Here is a 27986-nt window from a genome sequence, read left to right as displayed (position 1 = left end):
CAATTATTAGAAATATGTTTATTACTCAATGGTTTTTTTTCTACAAAAACCTGTGTCCGGATACAAGAAAATATTATCTGATTTATTTTAATATATATAAAATATTAACACTGATCATGATAAATAGTTTTACATATAGTGATATGTGACAAGGTCACATTAGGTGACTTCACACAACACAAGAAAATAGCTCATGCTTAGTTACGAGCTGGACTTGTAACTGGTACGCATAAAGGTACTGCGGTGTTGCCGCTCCGCTTACATCATCACGCGAAGTACATTAATTAACTAATATAATATTAATTAATTTTATTACGATGACTACCAAAGTAACCTAAAAAACAAAAAACTTAAACATAAAAATCCCACGCTATCAATTTTATACGATACTTTTGGAGGTTAATCAGAATTTTTTTTAATAATGTTTCAAGTTTTGTGTGGAAGTTCCCTAATACACTTTTCTGTAGACAATATCAATCATAATACAAATACCTTCATATATAAAATCGACTGACTAGCTAAAAAACATAATATTAAACAGGTACCAAAGACAAGTTAACAAAACTAATTTTTTTATGGCAAAAAATTTCAACAATAATCAGTGAGTGTTTCCGCCTCATTTTGGCATTTCAATGTTTAAATACACTAACCAATACACTAACTACGTTCACATTCTAGTGTATACGTTCATCGAAAGCAAAGACGATACTCGGTTCACCCTATTTTGAGTCAAAGACTTTCTTAAGCCTGTTTGTGACTTTATATTCCACGCTAAGACTACACAAAGGTCGGTTTTTTAAGAACTTTAGGATGTCGATTGCATCCTTTGACTTTTTTATGTTTGCGTTGAAAAGTGCTACAATATATTGCATTTCACTAAAAGAAAAAATGATAGTAACATTAAGGTACAATTTCGTCAATTAGTAATCCTACATTTTCGTAGCTTCTTGGGTCCGTCCGCCTCAACTCGAGCGGGTCAATTGAACAGGGCTATACAGAATAGCAGACGCGCGCCGGGTATACCGCGCGGCCATGTGAACGTAAGGTAAACATAAAAATAGGCAAATTTCGAATAAAAGATTTTTAAATATAAAATTCCTTTCAAAATAACTATACCTAAATATTACTTTAGTCCTGCACAAGAGTTGTTTGGTAATACCGTGCTTTCTCGCAAGATAAATAAAAGTAATATAATCAAAAAATGGTTTGAATTGGTTAATTGTTGCAATGTTTTAATACTGTTGAATAATAACCACCAAAATAGCAAGTGAGAGAAGTGGCACTTAAAAGTTATAGTCCGTTTTATTGGACTCCTACGGAATACTCATATACCCATATAATTATTATATGTCTATTATATATAATAGACATATAATAATTAATTGGTTATATATACTGAGGTGACAATTTTTCCCACAAAAATTCTGTGTATGAAAATTTGGCCAGAACGTAAACAATTTTTATTGAACAAAGAGGATTAACAAATGAAAGGGGAATATAGAGAAAAATAATAATAAAAACAACTTATTCTTTTTAAAACGGATATCAAACTACCCTCGAATTAATATTATGAGATAAAATAGTAATTAAATATTTTCTTATAGAAATATTTAATACGTACTATTGTAATAGTAAATAGTATTTTTATATAAGTTGTTATTATTATATTAGATTTTTAAATCTTTAAATTTTAAACGTAAAACATGCGACTGTGTTGTAGCATTCGCTCCAATACTCGAAGACGCTGGGGCCTTCTCTCTAGATCAGCATTATTGTAGCGTTTTTCACTGGAAAAATATAAAAGCACATTGTGAATCAAATTGTTGTATTATTTAAAGAATTTTAAATAATTATAAAAACAAAAAAACCGGACTGCAAAAAGTTAAATAAGAAAACAAGCCCAGTAATTCATGAGGATGGATTGAAGATTTAATTTGTTAAAAAATAGGTCCCGACTGTTAACTCGATTTAATTAAGTCGAATCTTTTGTTTTTATAATTATTATAATATTTCACACTTTAGTGTTAAGATTTAGCTTTATAGTTAGCCCTTACTTGTAACAAAATTTAATTTAATTTAAGTACACCTGTTACATGTATGAAAACTAGCAAAATTGCTTTATGCTACGATTGGCTCCAGCATGGCCGTCTTTTATCTGGAATGAGTGTCATCTGTTATGAGGATGACTAATGTCATAAAGCCATTGGCATTCTCTTGACGATAACAAATAATAAGTGCTACAATTTTCGCCCAGGGATTATCTTATCAGGAAGTGGCGCTTGGCTGTAGACGGCACCCGCCCTGTCACACAAGAGGCGCGGGTGGGTGGGGCACGTAGGGTGCGGGGACGTACCTGGTGAGCGAGCGTGCGCGCAGGCAGGCGAGGTGCGCGTAGTAGGTGGGCGCGGGGTAGGACACGGCGCGCATGCAGCGTGCGTAGAGGTGGCACAAGTAGTAGGCCAGCAGCTCCACTTCGTCGGAGGGGATGTTGCCCTCGTTGCACACTACGTGGTAGCGCGTGGGACGCGCCGTGCCCTTGATCGCCTGGTGCGACACCTGCCGAGTAAGTTTAAATATTCATTAAACATGTTATAATTGTTTTGTAATTACATTTAACACTATTATTGTACTGTAATATATTTTCGATCATTAATAAAACATTTAAATATACTGAAGGACCGGGTTGACACGTATAATACGCGTTGCCATAGCAACGCGTACATAACTTAATAAATACAACAGTGTTTATGTAGGCAGGGTTTTATATACTTATTTTTATGTATGTATTATACATTATTTGATTAAAAAAAACCTTTCTGCACTATTTAAACTATAAGTGTGCCAAATATTATACTCCTCTGTCTGCACAATTTTTGTAAAAAGCTTTTGCTTCACGTATCAATATATAGTAGTTACGTACATTTGGTGCTCAAAGTAAAAATCAATTTAATAAGAATAATAACAATACTGTTTAACTTTATTTATTCCTTAGTTTCAAAATTCAAAATATAATTTTAAATTTTCATTTCTGTAAAATTTTCTTTCATTTTTATTTATAAAATATTCTATAACTTATTACCAAATAAAAGTCCAGTTCACGAACATGCACGATGTCTGTGTCTACAACAGTTCCAGGTTCTACATTTTGCGGATTACTTTCACTCAAGAAGAATCTAAATCAAAAAAAATATAATTAATTGTCAAATTACTTGATAATTTAAGTTAGTCGAGAATCTAAATTTAATAATACACTTAAAAAGAAAACAAATAACGTATTGTTCTTAATCTGACGCTATCGCTATTCAGCAGGGTAGGCAGAGGGAACCTAAATACATATTTCACTTCCTCGAGTGGGGATCGAACCCACCACCGACGCGCTACAGTCACACCACTGTGCCGCTGCGGCGAACACGACGGCCACAACTACTAATCAATACTATTTTTAACAAAAATAATAATGATGGATGAGGTTCAAATTCCTACTCAAATTAAAATTAATTTCTTCCATCTGCTTTTTGGCAGAGAATTGACAACTTACCGCGTGTGATGACGTTTTTGTACGAGCAAAAATAATATTTCTGGCTTAAAATTCTGCTCGAGACGACTGTAGGCTCGTTGAACTGCTACTAATTCACTATTCATCACCTACAGTAAATAATATATTAAGATATGTTAATGTATACAAGCAAGGTCCGCCACGCCTTCTTGCGCATATAGCAGGGTAGGCAAAAGGAACCTAGAAAATATTAAGACACTCCATTCCCCATATTCTGCAAATTTTTGAGACATTGTGCATTTCAACGCCACGCTTTGTCTTTTTACTCGAGTATAGAATAATAAATAATTAATGTCCATTCAATAACCACCACTCGATGCGAAGTCTAAGTTGGCCACTTTTATTCTTCGGTGACGTTAAAGCCCGCATATAAGACAATGTTGGGCCTGACAGCAAAAATCCTAGGGCTCTCGCTAGGAGTGGTGTTTTTAAAGTTAGATACTCTGTCTAAATGATAGTCTGGTTTATAAATAATCAACTTAAGTTCAGTAGGACTCATTCCTATAAGCTGCTAATAATCCTTTTAATGGAATGTCTTTACGGCAAGATCGGTTATAACTATCCCACATTACCTGAGCAAATTGTCCTTCAGATACACCATCGCGGAACACGTAAATCTTCCTCGGTAGACTATTCCTATGCTGTTTGTATACTTTCAAATGATCAAACATCATTTCTTCGAAATCCACAATTATTTCATGCTGGAAAAGTTAATAATAGAAGAAATGATTATTAGAAGTTACAATTTTTTTTTAGGAAAGTACATTTTATAATATAGAAAGGTGTTGATTTCTGTAGTATTAGTATGTCCCGCATAAAGCAGCCACGACAGCACATAGTAAATTAGACATTATAAATTTAGAACTTTTAACTTTGTTGGGAGGGAAAAATAATGTTTATTGTATTACATAAAGAGTATAATATTATTACCTTAGGAGTTTGAATACTGAGTTCAATGTTATACTTGAAGCATTCGGAATCATACGAAGCTGTGACTGCAGCAATACTTGGGATGTTGCTCTGGAATAAAAGAATGTACAACAGTTTCTTTAAGCAATTATACAAAATCAATATTCATATATCTCTTACGACGTCTTAAAATCCAATATGGTTTCATTGGGCTTATGTATTGGGCATTAGAATTATTTATTATTTGAGATTACACAGCTATGTACAAATCGAGTAGACATTACGTACCCTTCATCAAGTACACTTTCGAATGATATAAAAATCTACGAATACATTACGACGAAACACTCGAAGACGACGATATTATTTAAAACAAACATTTTTAAGCATGCAATGTAAATGTAGTGCCAGAGCGAAAAAATTAAAATATTTATAATCCCATAACCGCCGCGTTACTGTCACATCCTGTAAATACTAAATTGAATATATGATAAAATCAGTGTAATTCCCATCGTCCAGATGACACCATTGCCCAATGGTATGAAAATTTAAAAAATTACAAAAAACAACCGACTTGAAACGAAACACATTAAATTGAGTTATTTGTCCATTTATCACACACATACTTAATGCAAATTTAAGACTTAAATGATTTTCTCATGATGTCAATGTTAGAATTAGGCCAAAATACAATGGGATAACAGGCCAAGCACCAGCTTTCAAATAAATAAAATCATCAGAATTGGTTCACCCAGTCGCAAAGTTCTGAGAGAACAAACATACAAAAAATACAGTGGAATTGAGAAACTCCTCCTTTTACAGAAGTTGGTTAATAATAAGATTTAAACTCAAATCTATTAGTATCTTTCAGTAATAATATTTCTTTAACATTTGTCTATTATATACTTTTTTATAAATTTTTTTTGTGGCTTATTTCAATATCTATAAGCACAGTATCGAAGACGTGCGCGTTCGAGTACCACTCTGTTAATTTTTTATGTTTATTTTTCTTTCATTTATTTACCTGATCGGGTGAAGGGTGCGTGACGTCAGCGCCAACCACCATGGCACTCCCGTCTTTGATACATTGCGGAATGCTACGGGCGTCTAATGCTTGGTTAACCCCCATTAGCTTGGAATTTACCTAAACAATAATAATTCTAAGTATTACTTGTTTTTATCGTTACATTTATAAGAGTACTTAGTATCAAGTCACTCTGTTCTCCGCTTTTCGCCTAAATTCCAATCATTGAGTGTTGAATGGTGGAATTTAACGCAATCTCTTGTTGTGCCGGAGCAAGAAAATGAAAAAAAAATAGAATTGATGAAATTAAATAGAAAATGAGTTGATCGAACCCACAAGAATCGCGTTTAGAATACAAACACTGCTTAGTTTCAATACGATGGCATCAAGATGAAAGGAAACTTGTCGATTTTAATATTATTTTTAATAATTATTAACTAAATTAACTGATAAGAGAATATTTAACAAATTATCAATGATTCGGTAATTATCTCTCTCTATTCAGAATAAATAGATGATCCATGCGTCTCATACAAAAGATTACTAATATAGAGCATAATTAAAATTTCATTGATATTAAAAAATATATATATAAGAAATCAGTTAATAAACATATTATAAACATACCTTAAGCAAAATATTTCTAATTGTTTGGTCATTTATTCGGTTCATGACAGTTAAATCTTTGATACATTGAGTTAAAATACCCACGTCAAGTTCGGCAACACTCTTCACCTGCAAATAAAAACATTGTAATTAAATAACATATAAATATATTATAAGATTTTTTAACCTTTACGCAGTATCCCGTACATTGCAGGGCGGAGGGAACCTTGTGTGTAAAGATACTCCATTCCCATTAGGACAATTCTTTTTCTTCGTACTTTTTCAACCTAGGGGTGTCAAGCATTGTTTACACAAAAACAATCATTATAATATCATCATAGCAAATTATACGCCATTATTTAAAGCAGATTGCATTTTATCTTCAATTTAACGATAATTTTTAAAATGGTAATAAAGCTATGTAAATATGAATTAAGTACCGTTTGATGTTATTTACATAAAACACAGTCTAAGATTATAGAAAAAAATTTAAGCAACATAAAAAATATTTTACTCTGTCATAAGCATTCTTGAGTCGTGCGGGAACAATGACAAATAATAAATTGAGGTTCTTATCGTTTGCCGCTATTAACATTTTCTTGAGATCGATCATTTTCCCACTAAAGTTGGTAAATTTTGGTTGAGCTACTTGCATGCCCATTGAAGCTGCGACCCGCATTAGCTGCAACAAAATAAACAATTACTACTTACTAGCGGCCTACCAGCGGCTTCGCCCGCTTGCTACATGATTATTCATTTAATAAACAGAATTGATGAGGCATATATGACATCAGTCAATGACTAATTTAATTTACTCGTTCAGCGTAAATGTAATGTTATTAATTTGGATAAGGATTTATAATTTTTTTTGTAAAATTAAAATATGTAAAATGATTTATTACAAAAATTGCATATTACAAAAAATACCCAAATCGAATTGAATAATGCAATATCGAAATCGAATCGAAAATATTTAATTGAAAACCACCTCCTTGTTTTAAGTCCGTTAAAATACAGATTTATCACAAATAAATACAAATTTATTATAAGTATAGATATGGATTGCTTTATATTTGCAGGCATACTCATGCCTTCAGTTCATTCAAATGCCCATAACTTTTTTAATGAACCGATTTTAATAAAACAAAATTTAGAGTTGAGTTAAGACAAAGCAGTTGGTGAGTTTGAAGTAAATCGGTTTAGTACTTTCGAAGATTAGCGTGATCATACATACGGACAGATCGGCAGACAGACAAGAAATTCAAAAAATATATTTTTGCTTTCTATCATTCTTTTTAAGTGTCCCTCTATCCATTTCAGTCAAAAATATTGAATGTATAGACAAAATATTTTAAAAATATTATATAATAAAATATATATAATATTATATAATAATATATATTTATTATATAATAAAACAGTAAAAATATTTTGTATACTAGTGGGCCCGTTCGCGGCTACGAATGGGCCCACTAGTATATAAACGTATAAAGTATATAAACCCGGTAACTAAAGGAAATTCTTAATATTAGAAAAAAAAGTTTGCCTAAATTTTTCTATATTAAATAATTAATAATTTTTGCGAACAATATTAAATAAAATCCCAAATGATTAAAATTACGATATTTTAAGTGTATAACATCGGTATAGATAACCGAACTAAGATAAATTAATTATAAGCAGCAAATAATTACATAAAAATTAACAGTAATTCGAAAATATATAAAAATTTACTAAACCATCAACGTCATCTGCCCGTTCGCGTCGTACATACTATACCACTCGTAGGCTAGGTCATTCCGAATCAGTGACATCTCCTTAATTATTTATTAGAATGTTAAACAGTAAACTATAATTTCTATCTAGATGAAATGCTAAAAGTGACTATTATATTTATTTTTATAAGGATGAATATCAAACTATAGAAATCATCTAATTTTTGTTAATGTATACAAATCTATATCTATAGTATATATCAACGCGGACTTTTTTAAACAATATTTAAGGGACAATATTTTTGTAGAATATTGTTTGTGGCTCATATGGATGAGTCGGCGCGCGCCATGTACGCGTTAAGCAAACTCATTTTGGGTGACGTTTTCTTAATACAACAAACTTTGCAAGCCGTTGCTTAGCAACGACGGTTGTTATTAACATGGCGGGATAAATTGCATGTCAAATTAAAAAATATTTTAATATATTAATATATATCGACAATATTACAAATATAAGAAAAAAAAGTATCCTATGTTCATCCCGGTATCCTCAAGTATCTCTATATGTGTATTTTATCACAATTAAATTAGCGATTTGGGCCTGATTGCGTAAAAGACAGACAGACATACAGAGTTACTTTCGAATTTATAATATAGGTATGGATAGAGATAAATTAGCTATGTAAGTCCGCTAGCTTATATCATAGCACACTCAGATAACGTAAAGTTGTAGGTTCTCACTAAGAAATAATATTTTTAGACGGGACCCCGTCCGTCCGTCCGTCTCTCCGTCAGTCTGTCTGTCCTCTTGTGTGCGCCTGTCCACCAGTCATGTAACTCATGAACCGTTATAGCTAAGACAGTTGAGATTTTCGCTCGATAGCCGTTCGACAGACACCGACGGAAGTTCGACTCACACTTGGCCGGTTTTATTTAGCGTCACGCTCTATTCCACATTATAATAGGATACAGCTGAATTCAGCCTCACATGTTGGGATCGAACCAATAATCATTGTCTTTACACTCAGTTACTGTTCTACTACAATGGACTCCTCGATCTTTAATGGACCTTCTTTTATATCTATTAAATATCTAACATACATCATACACGCTTCACGCTGTATCCCGCACACAGTAGGGTAGGCAGAGGGCACCTAGTTTTAAGACACTCCATTCCCCACATCAAACATACCATGTCAATCATATATTGACAGTCACAGCGGCGGGTATCGATGTCCACACCTATTAAGCCCCACGCAGTCAACGCGCTAGCTTTCAAGAAACAATTGGCTTGCCACGCACCTTTCCTGTTAACAAACATTAAATATCATTAGTTACTTAATTGTTTTAACTTCACGCAGTATCCCGCATAGAGCAGTGAAGGCAGAGGCAACTCTGTCCAAATCCCTATTTCTGTATAAAAAGATATATTATGATCTATATTATAGTGACTTTTTAATCTGGTGAATATAGAATATAATAAAATAATATTTTTGAGCTATTGCGGCAAAGTCAAAGACGTTGTCTATCAATTAACGTTATGGTTGTTAGTTCAATTCAAGTCCCGTTCTGACACGAACCAGTGCGGCGTTGAGTTCCGTCCTTCCTCAAGCAATGTCTCAAAGACGAGCGTAAAGCAGGCAATGGAGGCTTGACTTGATATAAACAAAAAATGCTTTACATATTTACCTAGGCTCGGCAGTTCTACCGGCCCCGATGTCAAGTTTAGGTGCAGGTAGCACCTTCGCCGCCACCTGCAGGAATTGATTACTGACCTCCATCTTGAAATGTTTGAAGCATGGATTCGCCGAGTAGTTCATCTATTTAAATAAATAAAAATCACAAAATGACAAAACATCTAGTGTTAAATGAAAGTACAAAGAAAAAAAATCTTATGGAATTGGAAAGGTGTATTATTGTCATCAGATATGATCATGTGTGCAAAGTTTAAGCAAATAAAACGTCTTCTAGCTTTTTTTACAAAAACGCGATAAACTCCAATACAAATACAATGCTTTACCAGTGGAATAATTTATGTGAAATATAAAAAAAATATGTGGCAGGACTGAAACACGCGCTTTTAAGGAACCCTCCAAATTAAGCCATAAGTAATTATTAGAGGCATTTGCTAACAAGAAACATACGCTAGATATCTGAAATATTATACAAAAAAAGGCGTAAATATAAAATAATATATAATTTTTTTACTTGATTGTTATTTAAACTTACATTGGAAATCACTTCTCTTATCTTAGCCAAGCGGTCGTTGGGCGGAGTAGCCGCCTGTCGCACCATCGTGCGTAACTGTACATCATTAAGCTGCTTATTCAGAGCCTGTTAAGATGAATAACTTTTTTTAACGTCACACTGTATCCGGCATATAATAAGGAGTTTAGTCACGGAACTCAACGCCGCGCTTTTTGTTGATTTTTATTTTATTTATCAATACAATAATAAGCACTTTGGCTTTTCAAGCATAATAAAAAAATATATTGGATATGACAGTTGAACACATCATACAAATGCAAAGTAATTTTCTGTTATATTCTATGGTCTAATGTGAATAGATGTAAAACGTCAGGCTTAAAATAAGATTACTTTCTAATTATTTGATGTGTTTTTACTTTTACTATGTTGTAATGCACTTTTCCTTTGAATCATATCCAAAAAAAAAAGAAAAATATCCAAATATCTCGTAAAATCTCGTAGTTTAAGACCCTCCCTGTTCTCCAAAGAATGAAAATAATTATATCCTCCAGCTGAGAATCGAATCCACAGCTGTGTTTTTCATACTTTTTTCTTACTAGATTTTGTTCTAAACAATGATAAAATAAAGATGATGGATATATTTTTATTCCAGTATAAATAAAGTTTTCCCACATACCTGTCCATAAGAGATTTCCAGCAATTCCATTGGATAATAAATCTGTTTATCTCTTGGACCCACCCATAAGCAATTCAAATTCGGATACCTCAATCTAAAATTATTTATAAAGAATTTCATATAAAATATTCTAAATGTGGCATTTAATATCAAATATATAAATTATGTGACACAATAATATGTATGTCTCCATCTTTTGTGCATATGTTCTTTTTATTCTTTTCTTTTATTTTGATATTTATGTACAATAAAGTGTAAATCTTATTAATTATCAAAAAGACATATACAATATATCTATTATTGTTCATGTAAATAATTTATCATTAAATGTCAAGAGACACTATATACCAGAAGATAGAGAAAAGGACATTGAGATTATTTAAATATAATTATCATAAAGTGACACAATGGTTCACATGTGATACATAATTTAATATTCGTTTTTTTACAGAGTGGTGTTTGATCTGTACTCTAATCAAATCAGCTTCACGCTGTATCCCGCACACAGCAGGGTAGGCAGGGGGTGTGTTACGACAGGTAGGGCAGGGCAAAGACGTAGTGTAAAGACGCTCTGTTCCCCAATTTCCGCCGAATTCTGGAGGCTTTGCGTTGAGTTGCGGAACTCAACGCCGCCTCCAGAATTCGGCGCCTCGACACCAGAGCTAAGAAATGGAAATAAACATTTAAATACATATTTCATCTACTCAAGTAGGGATTGCACCCGCAATCACTCGGTTTTAGTCACACTTTATGCTCCTACGCCGTAACTGGCCTCAGATCTCTACTCGAGGAAGTTAATTATTTTCGTTTCCTCAATCAGTTCAAGACAAAATGCTTCTTTGAGTATTACCATTCTCGTATAGGCACTCAACTCGTATAAATACATTCGAAATTGTTTCAACATGATAGTCGTATATTCGATGCTTACTAGAGGGAATAAATCATTTCAATTAAAATTTTCGCTCGCTGTATTAGAATTGCGGCATTGAGTTTCGCCCTTCAATAAACAATTAATACTTTTTCGGATTCAAAAGAAAAATTGAAATCAAATTTCTCGATTCTCTGCCTATCCTACTATGTAGAATACAGCAAGATTTAAAAAAAAATACAATTTAATACACAATACCTGCACTTTTTATCCAGTTCAAAGTACTTCTCGACAGTGACGGTCTTTGTTTTGCCGTCGGTGTCCGTCATAGGGAATGTCAGACGGTTGGGCGGATCCACTAACGAATTACATATATACTCGCGCTTCCTACCGCCTCCTCCTATATTCGCTTTCACCTGTTAATATATTTTAATTATTAATAAAGAAAACTACAATTTAGCGTCTTGTGGTGACTGTGACGTTTTAGGTTTTATCTTATGTCGTGTGGAATTTTCAAGCAAATCTGCCAGCAAGAAATAATCAAAATAATGTTATATTTTTTTTACATTCATTGAAACAATGCTATATATGAAAAACACCTGATAAAATAGTTAATAAAAATCAAAGTACCCTTAATCCTTTGAGAAATTGTACAAAGTAGTCAACTCCCCTTTGCCTATCTAATGGCTGCCTGGGGTCCAGGTTGAAATCTCTTGTTATGGCATCTATCATTGACTGCTGCCTGGGAAACCCTTTGTGTGCCACTGTGAAAATATTAACCTGATATAGAACAAATACGGAATAACTATTTTCAATACATTATAAGTGTTAACTCGTCAGCTTGTGTTAACCTGCTAACAGCCTATTAACGCCCGATGTTAATAATCAATCCTAATCCATAAATTGCAACCATAGTTTGAAATATCAATCTATTTTTTGAGTTTAGCTTGCCAATAACCAATTGTTGGGAGGACAAACAGAAGTGCGTGCCAATAAACGGTCTGTCCATTTTGACATTAGGTAGGATAGCGTAAATGACAGCTTATTGCGATCCGAGACGTTCTGGGGTTTATTTTATAATAACTCTGGATTGCAAGATTGTGTTTATATTACATTTTGTTTCAAAAGTAAATAAATATGTGGAGCGACATTTTTTTCGAGTAATAGTAATGATAGTATTATGGAGTAAGTAACAGCATATAAAAATTTATCAAGAGAGTGCTGAAAACCTCTATGAAATTGTTGGCTTTCCTGGAGTTATTACTGCAATTGATTGCACTCACATACGCTCGTATTCAATCGCCATGTGAGTATTATTAAGTTATATAAAGTTTTCTTTACAAAAGCAGCAAAATTATGGATTTTTTTTCTTTATTTTATCTCAGTTACTATTTCATTTCTTAATTTGAGCTCTGGGCTTATTAATTTCATTGCTGATTTTCTAAATTACTTTGTTATATTTTTCTAAAATAATATTTTATATTTTATTATAGGTATATAAAATTATTCAAATACTGATTTAGCAAAATGTGATGCAAAACATTATGGTAATAAATGGAAGCTAGGTGATAGTGCTAATCCAAATACAACATATTTAATAACACAAGTTCTTAATCCAAGAATTGAAGCAAAGATGCAAGGAAGCATATATTAAACCAGGAATATAATAGAAAGGTATTATGTTAACCTTTTATTAGTATTAAGATGTATAAGATAAACAAAACAACTGGTTTGAACATTAATTAACCTTAGGTTTAGAGAAAGTATTAAAAATGTTAAAAATAAATAGTATGGAAAAAGGAGTAATGGACCATATTTATGTTAAAATATAATATATATAACTATCATATTTTAAAGAAAAAATACCTATTCTTATTTATTAGTATTATGTGTAACTAGTATTTAAACCTATTAGTATTCATGAATTATACCTAATAGACAAATTTTATATTTTTAAAACATTTGCAAGACAGTTTCATATTATGGCACTCCGTTTGCAGAGATCTTAATTTGGAGGAAGTACCAGAAGGAATGGAAATACCTTCATGACATGATAGATGATGAGGACAGCACTGCAATATAAGATATCACAGAAAGGACATCTTTCATATATAATTACTTTATAAGATGAATAATCATTCAAATATTTTATATTTATTAATTACTTAAGAAGTGAAAAGATTGTTAGTTAATCATTTATTAGTTCATTGTTCAGTACAGCATTCATCAACATCAGTTTAAATAATAATCTAGCAATTAATCTGAAATTTTATTCTTTGTTATCCAATGTAACAATAAACAATATGAAATTGAAAAAGCCAAACAAAACGATATTAATTAATATTATTATGAATTCGAAAAATTATATAGAGGTGTTACTCGCAAAAATTATGTATATTTAAACTGAATAAACAAAATTATGGATACGATACTTACCTTACTATGCCGGAATCCATCGTAAGTTTTTTTTTGTAATTTAATTATGAAAATATAAAGTATCAGTATCAGTTTAGATCTTAATTTATGGCGTTTCGAGTTATGCCTAATAATTTATACATGAAAATGGGTTAGTGATAAAGTATCTTAAAACTAAACATTAATTATTATAAAAACATATGCTTATGTCAGTTCCATTGTACGCACCTACGCATATTGCATTAAGTTTTAAAAGAGTTTTAATATTAATTGTTATTCTTTTTTAATATTTTGGGACTTAAAGATTTATTATTTTATTAAAAATAGTTTTTAAAGGAATTTTATAAGTAATAATAATTAATTTTAAATTTAATTAAGCAGATACATTAGGATTTCGTTAATTTAAAAAAGATATGTAAAACAGAATAGACATGTCGAAAAATCGAAGATTGACGTTAACTGGAGATAGGAGTGGTATTATTAATATTGGGCGTAAGTAAATTATCAGTTTCACGCGACATCCCTCATATAGCAGGATAGACAGAGGGAATCTATTGTTAAGATACTCCGTTCTTCATTTTTTGCCAAATGCGGAACTCAACGCCGCGCTTTGCCGTTACACTAGAGCAAAGAAATAAAAATATTACTTCAATTCCTCTACTGAGGATCGAACTCAACCTGTCGCAAGTCACAACCTTGTGCCCCTGCACAACGGTCGGCCTTAATTTACATTATTAATTTACTATATTACATAGACACGTATGTTTTACCGTCGATGTTGATAAAAGGTCTTGACGTGAAAATAGCGGATTGAAAAAGCCCCGTCCATATTTCGAAACCATACCCCAAATCAATTGGGTTTCTTGGCTGTTTAAAATATTGCCGACCAGCCTGTGAAGTGACACAATATGATATGTAGTAAACTATATAGCTATTGCACACTTAAGGATTTCAAATACATCGTCATAAAAAAAATATATGTTTGAAAGAATGTTTGATTCACACTTGGGGTAGTGAAATATGTAATATTCTTATTTCCTCACTCTGGTAACGAGGCTCGAGAATACAGGGGAAAGTGGGGAGAGAGGTGTCTTAATGGGAACGGAGTGAATCAAAACTAGGTTCCCAGGTTCCCCCTATTTACACTGCTAAGGGCGGGATACAGCATGAAGTTATTAATAAATATCGCGATTTCAATGGCGAAATCCAACGCTGCGCTTTGTCTTATTTACCAGAACGAGGATATGGAAAAAAATCATTCCCTCGAACGGGAATCGAACCCACAATCTTCACATTTATAGCCAGGAGACATATTTTGAAATTTTACTTACTTTTACATAATTTTGCAAAGTTCCTTGTTGCAATATTACGTCGATACATTGAATGGCTTCCATTGGGGTAGAGAGTGATGTCCCACCATTTCTCATGTGGCTGAAAATGTTATTAAAATTACTATCACATTATTTGAGGCCGTCGATGGTTATGGGTTCGATCCCCATGAGACACTGACTATATTTGCTTTTGTTCAAGCTCTGGCAATCTGGCAATGTACGCGTTAAATTGAGAACGCTGTGTCTTAACAATAGATTCCTTTTTCTTGCTCTGCGGTAAAAAACGCGTGTACTAACGCCACAGTGCTGTAAAATAAACACATCGTCGAGTAGAAAATTTACCTTTTAATGAGTGGACCATAATCAGATTTCATAATTCTGTTTATAATTTATACTTCTCTGATTTGAAAATATGGCTGTAGGATTTGATGCTAAATAACATCGAGAATATAATTAAAAAAAAAAAACAAAATAAGAGAATCCTATGATGGGCACTCCTTTAAAGTAAACTTTTTCACGCGACGTATATTTTAAAGCTACAGATTTGGCGGTATTAAAAAGTCCCCAAATATTTAATTTAATAATCAAAATGTCTTTTCATAAATTTATGTTAGTACATAAGTAAAATTATAATGTGAGGAACATTATATATAAAAGAAAATATTTTGATGCTTGTTTATATTATTCTATACTTGTATATGTACTTAGCCTGCTTTATCAGAATTGATGCACTAGAATTACGTAATTATATCTTAAGTATTACCTCTTTTCTTAATAATTTAACTTTAACATTACTAAATATCAAATAAAAATCAAATGTTTATTGTACAACAACAAAATTAAACAAATGTTTAAAATTGTACTTAATACTACTGTTAACTTACTTAATTATGGTTCCCAAGTCAACGATACCAGTAAATTTCATAGTGATTTCAAAGTTCATCTTTCCACCATTGTCATCAATAACTTCCACCTTGGTTTAAATAATTAAATGTCAAAGTAAATCAAAAATTGTACAGGTTTAACATGTCAATTAGTAGTAGCTTTATAGTTTAGCAAGGAAATTTAGGAAGCCTTGGTTATTACAGAAACTGGTTACTGTCTGTAAACGAATGCACTGGCATTCGTTTAAAAGAACAATTCACTACTACAGCTACTGCAAGTACAGCAAAATTCAGTGATTTCAATCAGAATCGAGTGAAATGTAAAATTGTAAGACACATTTTTTGGCTCGTTTTAAGCCAGTCGTAGCGCAGTACCTAGTACAGAGGTATGACTGTAAAACGACAGCGTGTGGGTTCGCTGCCACTTGTAGAAATTAATTATTTATTTTTTCTTTTCATTTTCTTTGCTTTGTTTTCGAAGCAAACCGCGGCGTTGAGTTCCGCCACTCAACACACAAAGCTTCCGGAATCCGGTAGAAAAGGGGAATGGAGTGTTTAACACTAGACTCCCTTTCCCTATCCTGCTACATGCGGGATAAAGTCTAAAGCTGAAGACGAAGATATATATATATATAGTTATTGATTTAATAAAAATGTAATTTTATTAGTGATTTTTAGCACCTTCGTTTTTTAAAATCAATTTGAGACACTTCAAAAATAAGTCTCAAGTCCCCTATTGATTTATGCTTTATGAGAGTGTGATTTTAATCTAATAAATTTGTACAACACTAAATATTAAAGTACAATTCACTACTAACAAATATTTCAAATATCAAGAAGATACACTTACAGTTGTGACAAATCGTTCATCAGAGCCTTTCCAAAGTCGTTCAATGGAGTAACAATTTTTCCTTTGATCGAAAGCTATTATATTTCTAGGAAAATGTGTTTCCTTTACAATGGCGAACGATTTTGGTACTAATTTTTTCGGGCGCTCTGGTTTTATTGAGACGTCATAACGATGCTAAAATATAAAATAGTTTAAGCATAATGATTGAAGACTCATGAATGATTGTGGAACTTAAATACTAATATATTTTGATAAAATCAAAGCATTATTTAAACCTAATTATTGAGCGAAGCGAGCGGAGCGCTTTTTGTCACCAATAGGCTTCCAAACGGTTTGACCGATTGAGGTGAAAATTAGCAAATATATACTGCCGTCATAAGGAAAAGACGCACAACTAACATTTTCTACAAAATTGAGTTATATATATATTCGACATCAGGAAAACATGATTTATCTGCCTAATTTTATAGTATTTTTAGAAATAATATAAACAGAGATATCATAAGCCTATAGGGCACAACTGCACCATATTGCAAGTTATAGTGCAGCAAAAAAAGGGCACATTGTGAGATATTACTTTTACTCACTTCTATATTTTTAAAATATTTTATTGAAAAAGCGTAATTGGCGTGTATATTAAATATTAAAGGCTTATTAGTGGCAATTGCGCCTATTTTTATACTTACAACTTAGCATTGTTGGTGTAGAAGAAAAGACACAACTGTCAGTGTTTACTACTAAAAAAGTGAGCAAAAATGAAGTGAAGGAGGAGAGGTATGCCACGGGGCTACATAAGTATGACCCAGTCCATGTATATGTTTGTCAACAATGTTTGGCACAAAACTTTGATTGAAAACAATAAGCCGCGGGCAAAACATTACAGTTTTAAATTGCTCCATTCGTGGTAGCATTATATTTTTTTCTAAATCTGTAGTAAACATTAAAGTGTCAGTGTTCCCTGTACATTGACACTTTAATATTTCCTGCAGATTTAGAAAAAGTTACGCCAGAACGAAAGAAATGAAGAGAGAACGGAATGCAATGTCAGTGTCAATGGTAAGATATTAGAAAAAGAGAAGAGATGGAAGATACGAGATGGATGTGGAAAGGCGTATTGCTGCCGGAAACAGGGTTAATGGAGCCTTAGCTGCATTGATGAGACGGCGAAAGAGAGAGTTCCGACGTTGTTATATGGCAGCGAAACGTGTGTATTACAGAAGAAGAATGAAAGAAAGATTAATGCCATGGAGATGCGATCTCTTCGTATGATATGCGGAGTCAGCTTAGCTCGATCGAATCCGCAATGAAGAGATACACAGATTGGTAGGTACTAGCGAGGATGTCACAGTGAGAATGAAGAAAAACGTGCTCAGCTGGTTTGGGCACGTCGAACGAATGAGTGATGAAAAATGGCAAAAAAGATCTATGATAGAAAAGTGAGCGGTAAGAGAGGTAGGGGGAGACCTCGGTTGACCTTCGAAAACACAGTATCAAAGACACTGGAGGAAGGTTACGTAAAAAGCATGATCATGGGATCCCCGGGGGGCATGTATGAAGAGGTTGATGACAGTTGACGAGGCGTAAGAGGTATGTAGAGACCGTAGCGTTTGTATGTATGTAATATTATTTTCGTTTGTGGCTGATGACTATATTACCTAATTATATTAGAGTTTTTGTAGGTACTGTGTCACATTTGTAATAAAAATTTAATTCTTATCTGTGACATTTAACTAAATAACTTGAGTGATATATTATATACTTAGTTGTTATAATAACTTAATGGTTCGTAATTAAAAATAAGATATTTAATTGACTTGATATTTTTTTGTTTCTTTAAGCTTTTTAAAATAAATATTAGTTTTTCACAACTGCTTGTTTTCATTTTTAGAAACGTATTTAATATCTAATATTTAACCAATTATATTACAATGAAAAGGCATAATTGAATAAAAGTGCCCTTTCATCTTGACTGTCTTAAATGTTTGCACAAAAGTTTTAGAAGACAAGGCGCATTTGGTTATATGTGCCTTTAAATCGTAATATTTCGGAATTTACCTTATTTTTTACGTTAAGTTGAAAGAAAAGAAACGAATTATTTATTATACACATTAAAAATACAAGTTTACAATGCCATGGTCCTATACTTACTATATAAATGCAAGTATTTACATTTGCATGTTTTCGAAAAACCAATGTTATTGGCGTTTTTTTTTCAACAAAACCAAAATCTTTAAACTCCGTTTTCTCGATATTTACAAAATGTTATTTGTGCCCTTTTTCGTAATGACGGCAGTATAGATATGACCACGTGGTTTTAGGCGAAAAAATTCAATGGACTTGAGGAATAATCAAGTGACAAATTTCCCCATAGGGTTACATGTAAAAATATTTTTGTCTCCTCTGGGTAACGCTAGGCGCCTGCTACAGATACCGATCAGGTAATTAATGTAACTATACTTGAGTTTAGAAAACAGCGAGTCAAAGTTCGCGCCCCTAGTAAGCATTATTTAAGATGTGCATAAACATTATTTTATTTATTTATGTTGATGTAATTAAGCGATATGGAATAGACAAGAGAAACGATTTATATGTAAAACATAATATAATATTTTATACTTACTATTTTTAAAGGTTGTATTTTCATTTCTAAGTAATTAGTTAACACCTTCAACTGACGTGACTGTGAATTGACCATTCTGCCAGGCCTTCTGTCGGGTATTTTAAAACGGCACACTACACTTGTAGTTTGACGACTTTCGAAACCTTTACTTGAGCTCTCTTGAACTGAAGATGTCGAAGGAGTTTGACTGGAGCTAGGTTGCTGCGGCGCCAGGACGGGGACTGATGGAATTGGCATTGTCTGTGGACCACCAAGCGGCCCCCAGCCTCGCCCTCGGCCTCGGCCTGCTGATGGACCAGCAGACTGAGCACCCCATGGCGCTTGTGGAGGGGCCGATTTGGCATGTGGAGTGTCAACCAGTTGGGCAAATGCTGTTGGAACCGATTTGACAAGTGGTGGTGCAACTGGTTGAGCAGCTGGAATAATTGGTTGAGCAAACGGTTGGGGCGCAGGTCGGGAAGCCACTTGCAAAGCTGATCCAGATGGTCCAGCTGATCCTAATGTTTGAGTAGGTTCTGGTTTTTGTTCTGTACTTTCCTTCTTCTTCTTGCGTGGTCTTTTCTTCTTCACACCGCCTAATCCAAGTCCAAATTCTTCTTCAGGATCTTCTTGTGTAACTGGAGTTGCAGATTGAGTCAATATCGGTGTTTCACTTTCAGTCATAGATAGTGAACTAACATCTGACTCAACTTTCTCCATATCACTTCTACTTTTTTTCTTTCCACCTAAAAAATGTTATCTATAATAAAATATTAAGTAAACCTACAGGAGGAAGATTATCATGGTGCAAGTTGAATGAATGATTTACTAACAGTATGATACAAAAAATCTAACAAGGGATATACAAGAGGACGCCTAGCCCAGAACTACACATACATATAAAAGATTTGTGTACAAAAGATGAATAATATATTAAACGCCATAACAGGGCCAGTGAGATTGATTGAAGCCATGTTGTGGGTTTGATTCCCACTCAGGAAATGAAATTTTTAATATTTTCATTTCTTTGTGTTTAAGTATGTACAATGTATATTCAACACACACCAATCTGGTCTGTAATATTTAACGTAAATTATATAAGAAACTTTACTAAATCTGTAGTAAAAATCACCTACATGGTAATGTTATTTGTGGCTGCAAATCCTAAAATGTTAGTAAACTCTTAACTTCTGATTTAAAATTATTGATTATTGATCATGAAATTAGTTTGGAAAAATAAAATAAATTATTTCGAATGTAATAAATAAGCAATTATGTTTAATTTTTCACCACTTCATACATATATGAAATTAAATATACAAACAAAATTAATTTTTATATATGAACATCAATTAATCAATGAATTTTGAATGATAGCATTGCATTGAGTGCACACTGTGCAGCGTTTGAGAGCGGACGTGTTTTGAGCTTTTTTCTATGTTAATAAGTTGGTTCATGCGGTTTACGACGTTTCTGCTGGATGAAGACGTGAGTTTTGCCATTCACTTTCGAGTAAGCGAGACAATTATAATAACCAACTGTTACACTATCTTACCACACCACTATCCAAAAGTGCACCTTAATATCTTGGAAATACTATTAAAAAGTGAAAAATTTGTGTAACATGATTCTTGCCGAGTGGAAGTTCACATACCGCCGGCTCGAAGTCAAACGAGGTAGCGGATCGGCAAGTTACGTTGAGGAAACGCAGGCAACCAGAAACGGACTATGATTGCAAAAAGGAACTAACTAAATTTCGAGATGAAATAACAAAATTAATTACTGATTTTACAAATATACAAAAAGAACATATGATGGCTATGCGGGAAGACACATCCCAAATTAAAAATTAGATAAATGATATTCAATCCTCTACAGAATTTCTAACTGTAGAGCACAAGAAGATAATAAACGAATTAATAGAAATAAAAAAGCAAAACACACAGACTGAAAATAGGCTGAAAAATATGGAGGATGAAAATATAACTTACTTAACAATACTACAATAAAAAATTAAACCTCTAGCATAACCTATGAAATAGTAAACACATATGATCAATTAAAGAAGAATTTATACTCACAAAACTTTCTCTACTCCAATATTCTAAGTATAGTCAAACCAGGAAAGCTAGATGAACTAAAATGTATTATAAAATGTATAAGCACTAAACTACAGTTTATTTTACTGACTGAAACTTGGATAAAATCTGAGCAGGAGGCGAACAGAATACAGATACCCCATTACACTTAGTAGGGGCGGCGAAGAGGGGACTTTGTGGAGTCATTCGAGCGCATCAGATTAAGATACTGGGGATTCCTTGTATTCGGTTACGTACTTCCACCAAATATTAGCTTCATATGTATGACCGCGCGTCTAGGATAAAGGATAAGATTAGTAAAAAAAAATTGATCATCGGATATTCTCGAGCGCATCAGATTAAGGTACGGTAAGTTAGTTACATGCTAAATCGTGTACATTCCACTAATCTGACAATTTGAGAGTGACGCAAAGATGGGGGAGGGCTCCAAAGTTGTAAAAAAAAAACGTTATCTGGACATTCTCGAGCGCGGCTAATTTTTATTTTATTTTGGAGGGAATCATTCAAGGATTACGAAAAATATATAATCTGACAAATTCCGCAAGCCGAAGTAATAGAAATTGATCGATAAAGTTCGATGTACCTAAGAATTGCATATATTCCTCTCACCGTATTTCTATTCCTATCTCCCTTTTTCTATTTTTTTATTAGTCCCTAACTCATCAATAAAGATGTAATTTAAAAAAATACTTGAAAAAGTATTTTTTTTTGTAGTTTTTTTTCATAAATACAAGTATTCTATTTCAAACATACATTCTTTTAGTTACATTCTATTTTTTGAGCTTTTCTATTGATTACGTTCAATGAATAAAAAAATTGAGGCCAGTCGTGGCGCAGGGGCACAGAGTGTGACTGTAAAACCGACTGGTTGTGGGTTCAATCTCCATTCCAGGAGATGAAATATTTATTGAAATTTATATTTCCATTTCTTCGCTCTGGTGTCGAGGCAAAACAGTGACGTTAAGTGCTGCTACTCAACACTCAATGCCTTCAAAATTTGGCAGAAAGTGGGGAACAGAGTGTCTTAACCTTAGGTTCCCTCTGCCTACCCTGCTGTGTACGGGATACAACATAAAGCTGACTTGTTTCTTGTATTGGCTTAAAAAAATGTTAATAATTGTCAGATTAAGCAAGTCCCTTCAGATAATCGTCTGATTTTGAGATATCACGTCTAGGGCATGAAGATGAACCATATATATCTTAATCTGACGCGCTCGAGTATTTCAAGATGACGAATTTTTTTTGCATTTTCAAACAACGATTACGAGCTTGCGTCACATCCAAATCGTCAGATTATTACATAAGAGCTTTTTTTTAGGTTCACTTAACACCCCCTTAGAAAATCTGACGCGCTCGACAATATTATTTTTTTTGCCATTTTTAACTCTTACGCACGACCACCTCCACCATGGAAACTGTCAGATTAACATATTTTCATGCTTAAGACGACGTAGGCAATTGATGATACCAATATCTGACACGCTCGAGTATGTCCATGGAACAGTTTTTTATTACATTTTTGAAAATCTATAGCCCCTCAACCCACCGGTCAAACGAAATTTTTTATATGACTTTTTTTTCTTGTTATCATCTAAGCTTCTCAACCCAATAGTTCTCAATGACGCTCGAGTGACTCCACAGTTTGCTGCTTCGCCTCCCTAACTAACTCATTATTTCAATTTTAGAACATCTGGAACAGGTGGTGGAGTGTCTATTTTTGTACACAACGACCTGGAACATAACTACACTAGTCAAAAATATGTTAACGGCAACAACTACTTATGGATTCGCGTAAAGAAGCTTAACCTTGATGTTGGAATAATCTACAAACCAGGTGATACGAATACTAATCAATTCATAAATGAGCTTGAAGAAGAACTTAATCAGAAAAAAAAGAGCTATTGTGTTTGGTGATTTTAATTTAAACTTATTATCTAATAATAAAGAAGTAACACGATACAGAACTATGCTGACTGAATGTGGATATACTGTATTGAATAAAATTGACAAAGAATTTGCAACTCGTACTACAACTTCTAGTACTACTATTTTGGATCACATAATAACCAATATTAAAGATAAAACTTACCACCTAGCATTGACTGACTCTGCAATCTCAGATCACATGCAGATATTTCTTGCAATGAGAAAACATAAACTTGAACCACCCAAACGAATACAGTATGAAGCTATTAATTACGATGCTTTACGAGAAAATGCTGAAATTTACCCCTTCAACTCTCTCTCATATATTAATATCAACACTCTCATTCATATATTAATCTCCATAAAGCCATTAACCAAATAAAAGAAAACCATAAGGTGATCAAATCTAAAATACAAAATCTCCCACAAGCAGATTGGATTAATAAGGATATTTTAGCAGATATCGAATCAAGAATCATGACGCAAATTTAAAATGGACTCAAATAATTCTAACTTAGAAAGAGATTATGCAAGACAGAAGACAGTTACGGCAACTAACATAAATAAATATAAAAGTAACTTTTACGTAAACTCTTTTGCGAAATGTAAAAATAAACCTAAAAAAGTATGGAACCTTATTCATACATTATCTAATAATAAAATAAAATTAAACTGTGTGCCTCCACAACTAATGACTAGTATAGGCTTAATTACGGGTGGTACGAAAATATGTGAATATTTTAATAAATTCTTTGCCACCATTGGTTCTGTATTGGCTACTCAAATTCCTAATAAATTTCATAACAGTACAATTTAGTAAAACCGTAAGTAGTCATAAATATAATAATAATTTGTCAACATTAACACATTGTAGTAGAAGTGAAATATCTAGAATTATTGATAATTTAGACTCAAACGTAGGCATTGGAATAGATGGTATTAGTACAAAAGTAATTAAATGTTTGAAAAAATACATTGTCGGAGAATTGACAGACTGCATTAATAAATGTCTAGATGAAGGTATTTTTCCGGATACTCTAAAAATTGCGAAAATTATTCCAATATACAAGTCTGGTCCAAAATCTAACCCCGGTAACTATAGGCCCATCTCTGTGTTGCCTGTTGTTTCAAAAATATTTGAAAAAGTTATTTACAGTCGACTTGATAAGTATTTATCCCAGATTGGGTTTATTTTTAAACGTCAGTACGTCAGTTCGACACATATGATCACTTACGGTGTACCCCAAGGATCAATACTCGGGCCCCTGTTATTTTTAGGATATATAAATAATATCAGTGAATTATCACTTCGTGGCGAACTCACATTCTATGCAGATGACACGAGTATTTTTTATTTTGGGCATTCCTTACAAGATATTGCGAAACACGCCCAACAAGATCTAAATGCATTAAGCCGATGGTTTCAATGTAATCTTTTAACAATAAATATACAAAAAACTCACTATATAATATTTAAGGCAAAAAATAAAAAAAAAACCCACTTTCTATAAATAACACAGAAATCAAGAAAACTAGCACAGAAAAATATTTAGGTCTAACCTTGGACAGTGACCTGACATGGACGGTGCATATAGAAAATATTAAATGTAAGTTATCCTCCCTACTCGGTTTGTGGCGTGGTATCTATCGTTGTCTACCTCGTAGTGTGTGCTTTACAATATATTACTCTTTAGTTCAGTCAAATCTAACTTATCTAGTTGAAATATGGGGAGCCGCTGCTAAAACTAACTTAAAATCTTTGCAAATTACTCAAAATAAAATAATAAAAATGCTTTTCCATTTTAAGCCTTTAACATCAACAAATAAGATATATGATGAAACTAACATTTTAAATATTCATCAATTATATCAATATAACACTTGTATTCTTATTCGTAAAATTTTACAAAACAATTTAGAATCGGAGCTATCTTTTCTGACAAATGAACAAAAAGGAAATAGACCACTTAGAAGTGCAAACAATTTATACTTACCAAAAACAAGAACCAATTATGGCAAAAAATCTATTATTTATGAAGGAGCAGAAATTTACAATAAATTACCTCAATATATAAAAACATCAAAAAATTTTTATAATTTTAAAACAAAATTAAAGGAACATTTTATAAAATTAAAATAGAATCTGACCCTGTATTATGATTTCTTCAAATGTGGGTAGACCTAACTTCATTGTAAACGGTCATGGTCAAATATGTTTAAATTATCTCAATACACCCTCTTTCACTTACATTTATTAATTGAGTATTTGATATTGTTTTCTTTTTGTTATATATCATGTTTTGCTGATTCCAACACTCACATTGATTAATATGTACTAATTTAAGATAATTTTGTATTTCTCTTTAAGTGAAATGTAATTTCTTTTGAGAAATAAATAAACTCTTTAACCACAACCTTTATGAAAACACATAATTTACTATACATATAATTTAAATATATTATCTTACCTCTCCCCATTTTATGTAGGTTGCACTGTCTGAAATATAAAAATAAAAAAAAATACAAAAATAATATTAATCTGTCTTAATAAGAATATATAACTAAAGATTATAGATAGTAGACATTCTAGAATTCTCTGTCTAGTGGATGGAACACGTCATAAACACGTTTTATTTTATTTTATTTTGTATTTCATGAAAGGCAATATAAATATATTACTATGAGGTAGGTAGATACGCCATTTTACGTTGTACGTTAAAAATAATTATCTTAAGTGAAATCAAGTACTGTAAATCCAATAAACCGATGAAACTAAATAAGTTATTGCAAAATAATTACATTGACAATTTTTTAAACAATACAATATTATAATTATTATGAAATCTTTTACCAGACAATGAATGTAAATTTTCATTTTTATAATATGTCTCAGTGTAACAAAACTGCCGAATACTTACCACTTTCACAAATTTGACTGAAGTTAGAATACAATATTAAAGCAAGTCGTAAATTTATTAAACGCAGTTAGCAGACTGTTCAGTGTTCCCAAAAGAAACGCAAACGCAAACAGAACAATTTAGTAAATGAAAGAATACTGGAATACCCGAAAGTAGTATTATTCTAGGGATGCCCGATGATAATCGAATTTCGTTGATCATCGATATTAGCAGTCAAAATATCGATGTTTTAACATATATTATGTTGCATTGATGAAAACATCGTAACATCGATGTCAGTAGGAACACATTATCGAAATTTGGTCGCGGACACGTCATAATGGACCAAAATTTATTTTATTTATTTATTTTACTAATGATTCCACACACAGTATTTATTAAATTCTGTACACCACCACACATCACAGACTAGTTTTCTACAGAGTGGTTTTCTACATAGTCTGTGGTCTGTGCCGGTGCAGCGAACAGCAGTCAACCCTGTTTCGTTTTACATAGATTACTACGTATTTTAAGCATTTCCAGCAAACCAGATAAGAAATATAGAATATTTTGCATCCCTATGTTGTTCTTTTTGAATATCCGATTCGACTTACTCGAGATAATCGCCAAAGAATCATCATTCATATTAAAGCGTAATAAAGTTATCTATCTATACGCTTTAATATGTATGTTTTTAAATATGTATTTTAGACTTTTTGATTAGATTTAAGATTTTTAAAAATGTTTTACTTTTTTAAATTATAAATTGAATATTAATTTTTTTTACATTGGAAGACACATATTGATATTTCAGAGATAGTGGATCTTTTGGCTACCCAAGCAAGAAATGAAATTATAAAGTTATCGTAACAGTAGTTGTACTGTATTAGGAGTTACTTAAATCCCTTTAAATTATTTAATTGTATTCAATTTTTTATTATCATTTAAGAAATCGATTTAATTACAAATGAATAAAGATAAATTGAATCTAATACTATATCTAGCTGAACATAATAAAATTAAAACCAATCTATTACTATTTATCTCATATATATGTATTTAAAAATGCGCTATTTTCAAGATTTATTCGCAATTTTACAAAATGTTACGTACGGCGTACTCACTGATAACTAAATACAAAATCAAAATTATTGGATTTTGCTTACTCCAATAATTAATATAATAGAAAAAACTATAATATGAAGCAGTAAATTTTAAAGAATTTTATGAACTGATTGATAATTATACGATTAAGACAGATTGGCTGGTTGCAAAGAACATATTATACAGAAACCTGTAACTGAAAACCTACTAAGCAAATAAACAGTTTGAAACACTATTATATTGTACAGAATATAGTATATTTTACACAATTTATACAAAAGTTTTAAAATTTTATTGCATTATTCACAGTTAGAATATC

General features: G+C 32.3%; 1 protein-coding gene across 3 annotated transcripts; it reads right to left on the bottom strand.

The window, feature by feature from the left end:
- Positions 1–3: 3 nt before the first annotated feature.
- Positions 4–26724, bottom strand: AGO2 (Argonaute 2). 3 transcript variants are annotated; one of them, XM_085203780.1, is made up of 23 exons: positions 26585–26724; positions 26135–26163; positions 20778–20805; positions 19663–20387; positions 17043–17216; positions 16193–16281; positions 15309–15408; positions 14748–14868; positions 12193–12326; positions 11821–11978; positions 10695–10788; positions 10040–10144; positions 9500–9630; positions 9003–9117; positions 6610–6777; positions 6117–6224; positions 5490–5609; positions 4487–4576; positions 4129–4257; positions 3539–3645; positions 3080–3173; positions 2354–2556; positions 4–1787 (listed from the first exon to the last, which is right to left on the bottom strand). In XM_085203780.1, exons 4-23 carry the CDS (start codon positions 20359–20361, stop codon positions 1691–1693), a joined length of 3036 nt encoding a protein of 1011 aa, XP_085059906.1. In that variant the 5' UTR covers positions 20362–20387; positions 20778–20805; positions 26135–26163; positions 26585–26724; the 3' UTR covers positions 4–1690. The 3 variants fall into 3 exon arrangements, with proteins under 3 accessions (XP_085059906.1, XP_085059907.1, XP_085059905.1); XM_085203781.1 differs by lacking the exon at positions 20778–20805 and having other exon boundaries at positions 19663–20401; XM_085203779.1 differs by lacking the exon at positions 20778–20805.
- Positions 26725–27986: the final 1262 nt, after the last annotated feature.

This window comes from Heliconius melpomene, chromosome 19, assembly GCF_056956725.1.
Source record: "Heliconius melpomene rosina isolate 202511_hmr_F chromosome 19, ASM5695672v1, whole genome shotgun sequence".
Taxonomy (NCBI): domain Eukaryota; kingdom Metazoa; phylum Arthropoda; class Insecta; order Lepidoptera; family Nymphalidae; genus Heliconius; species Heliconius melpomene.
The sequence above is the reverse complement of the archived record's forward strand: the minus strand, read 5'-3'. Positions and strand labels throughout refer to the sequence as shown.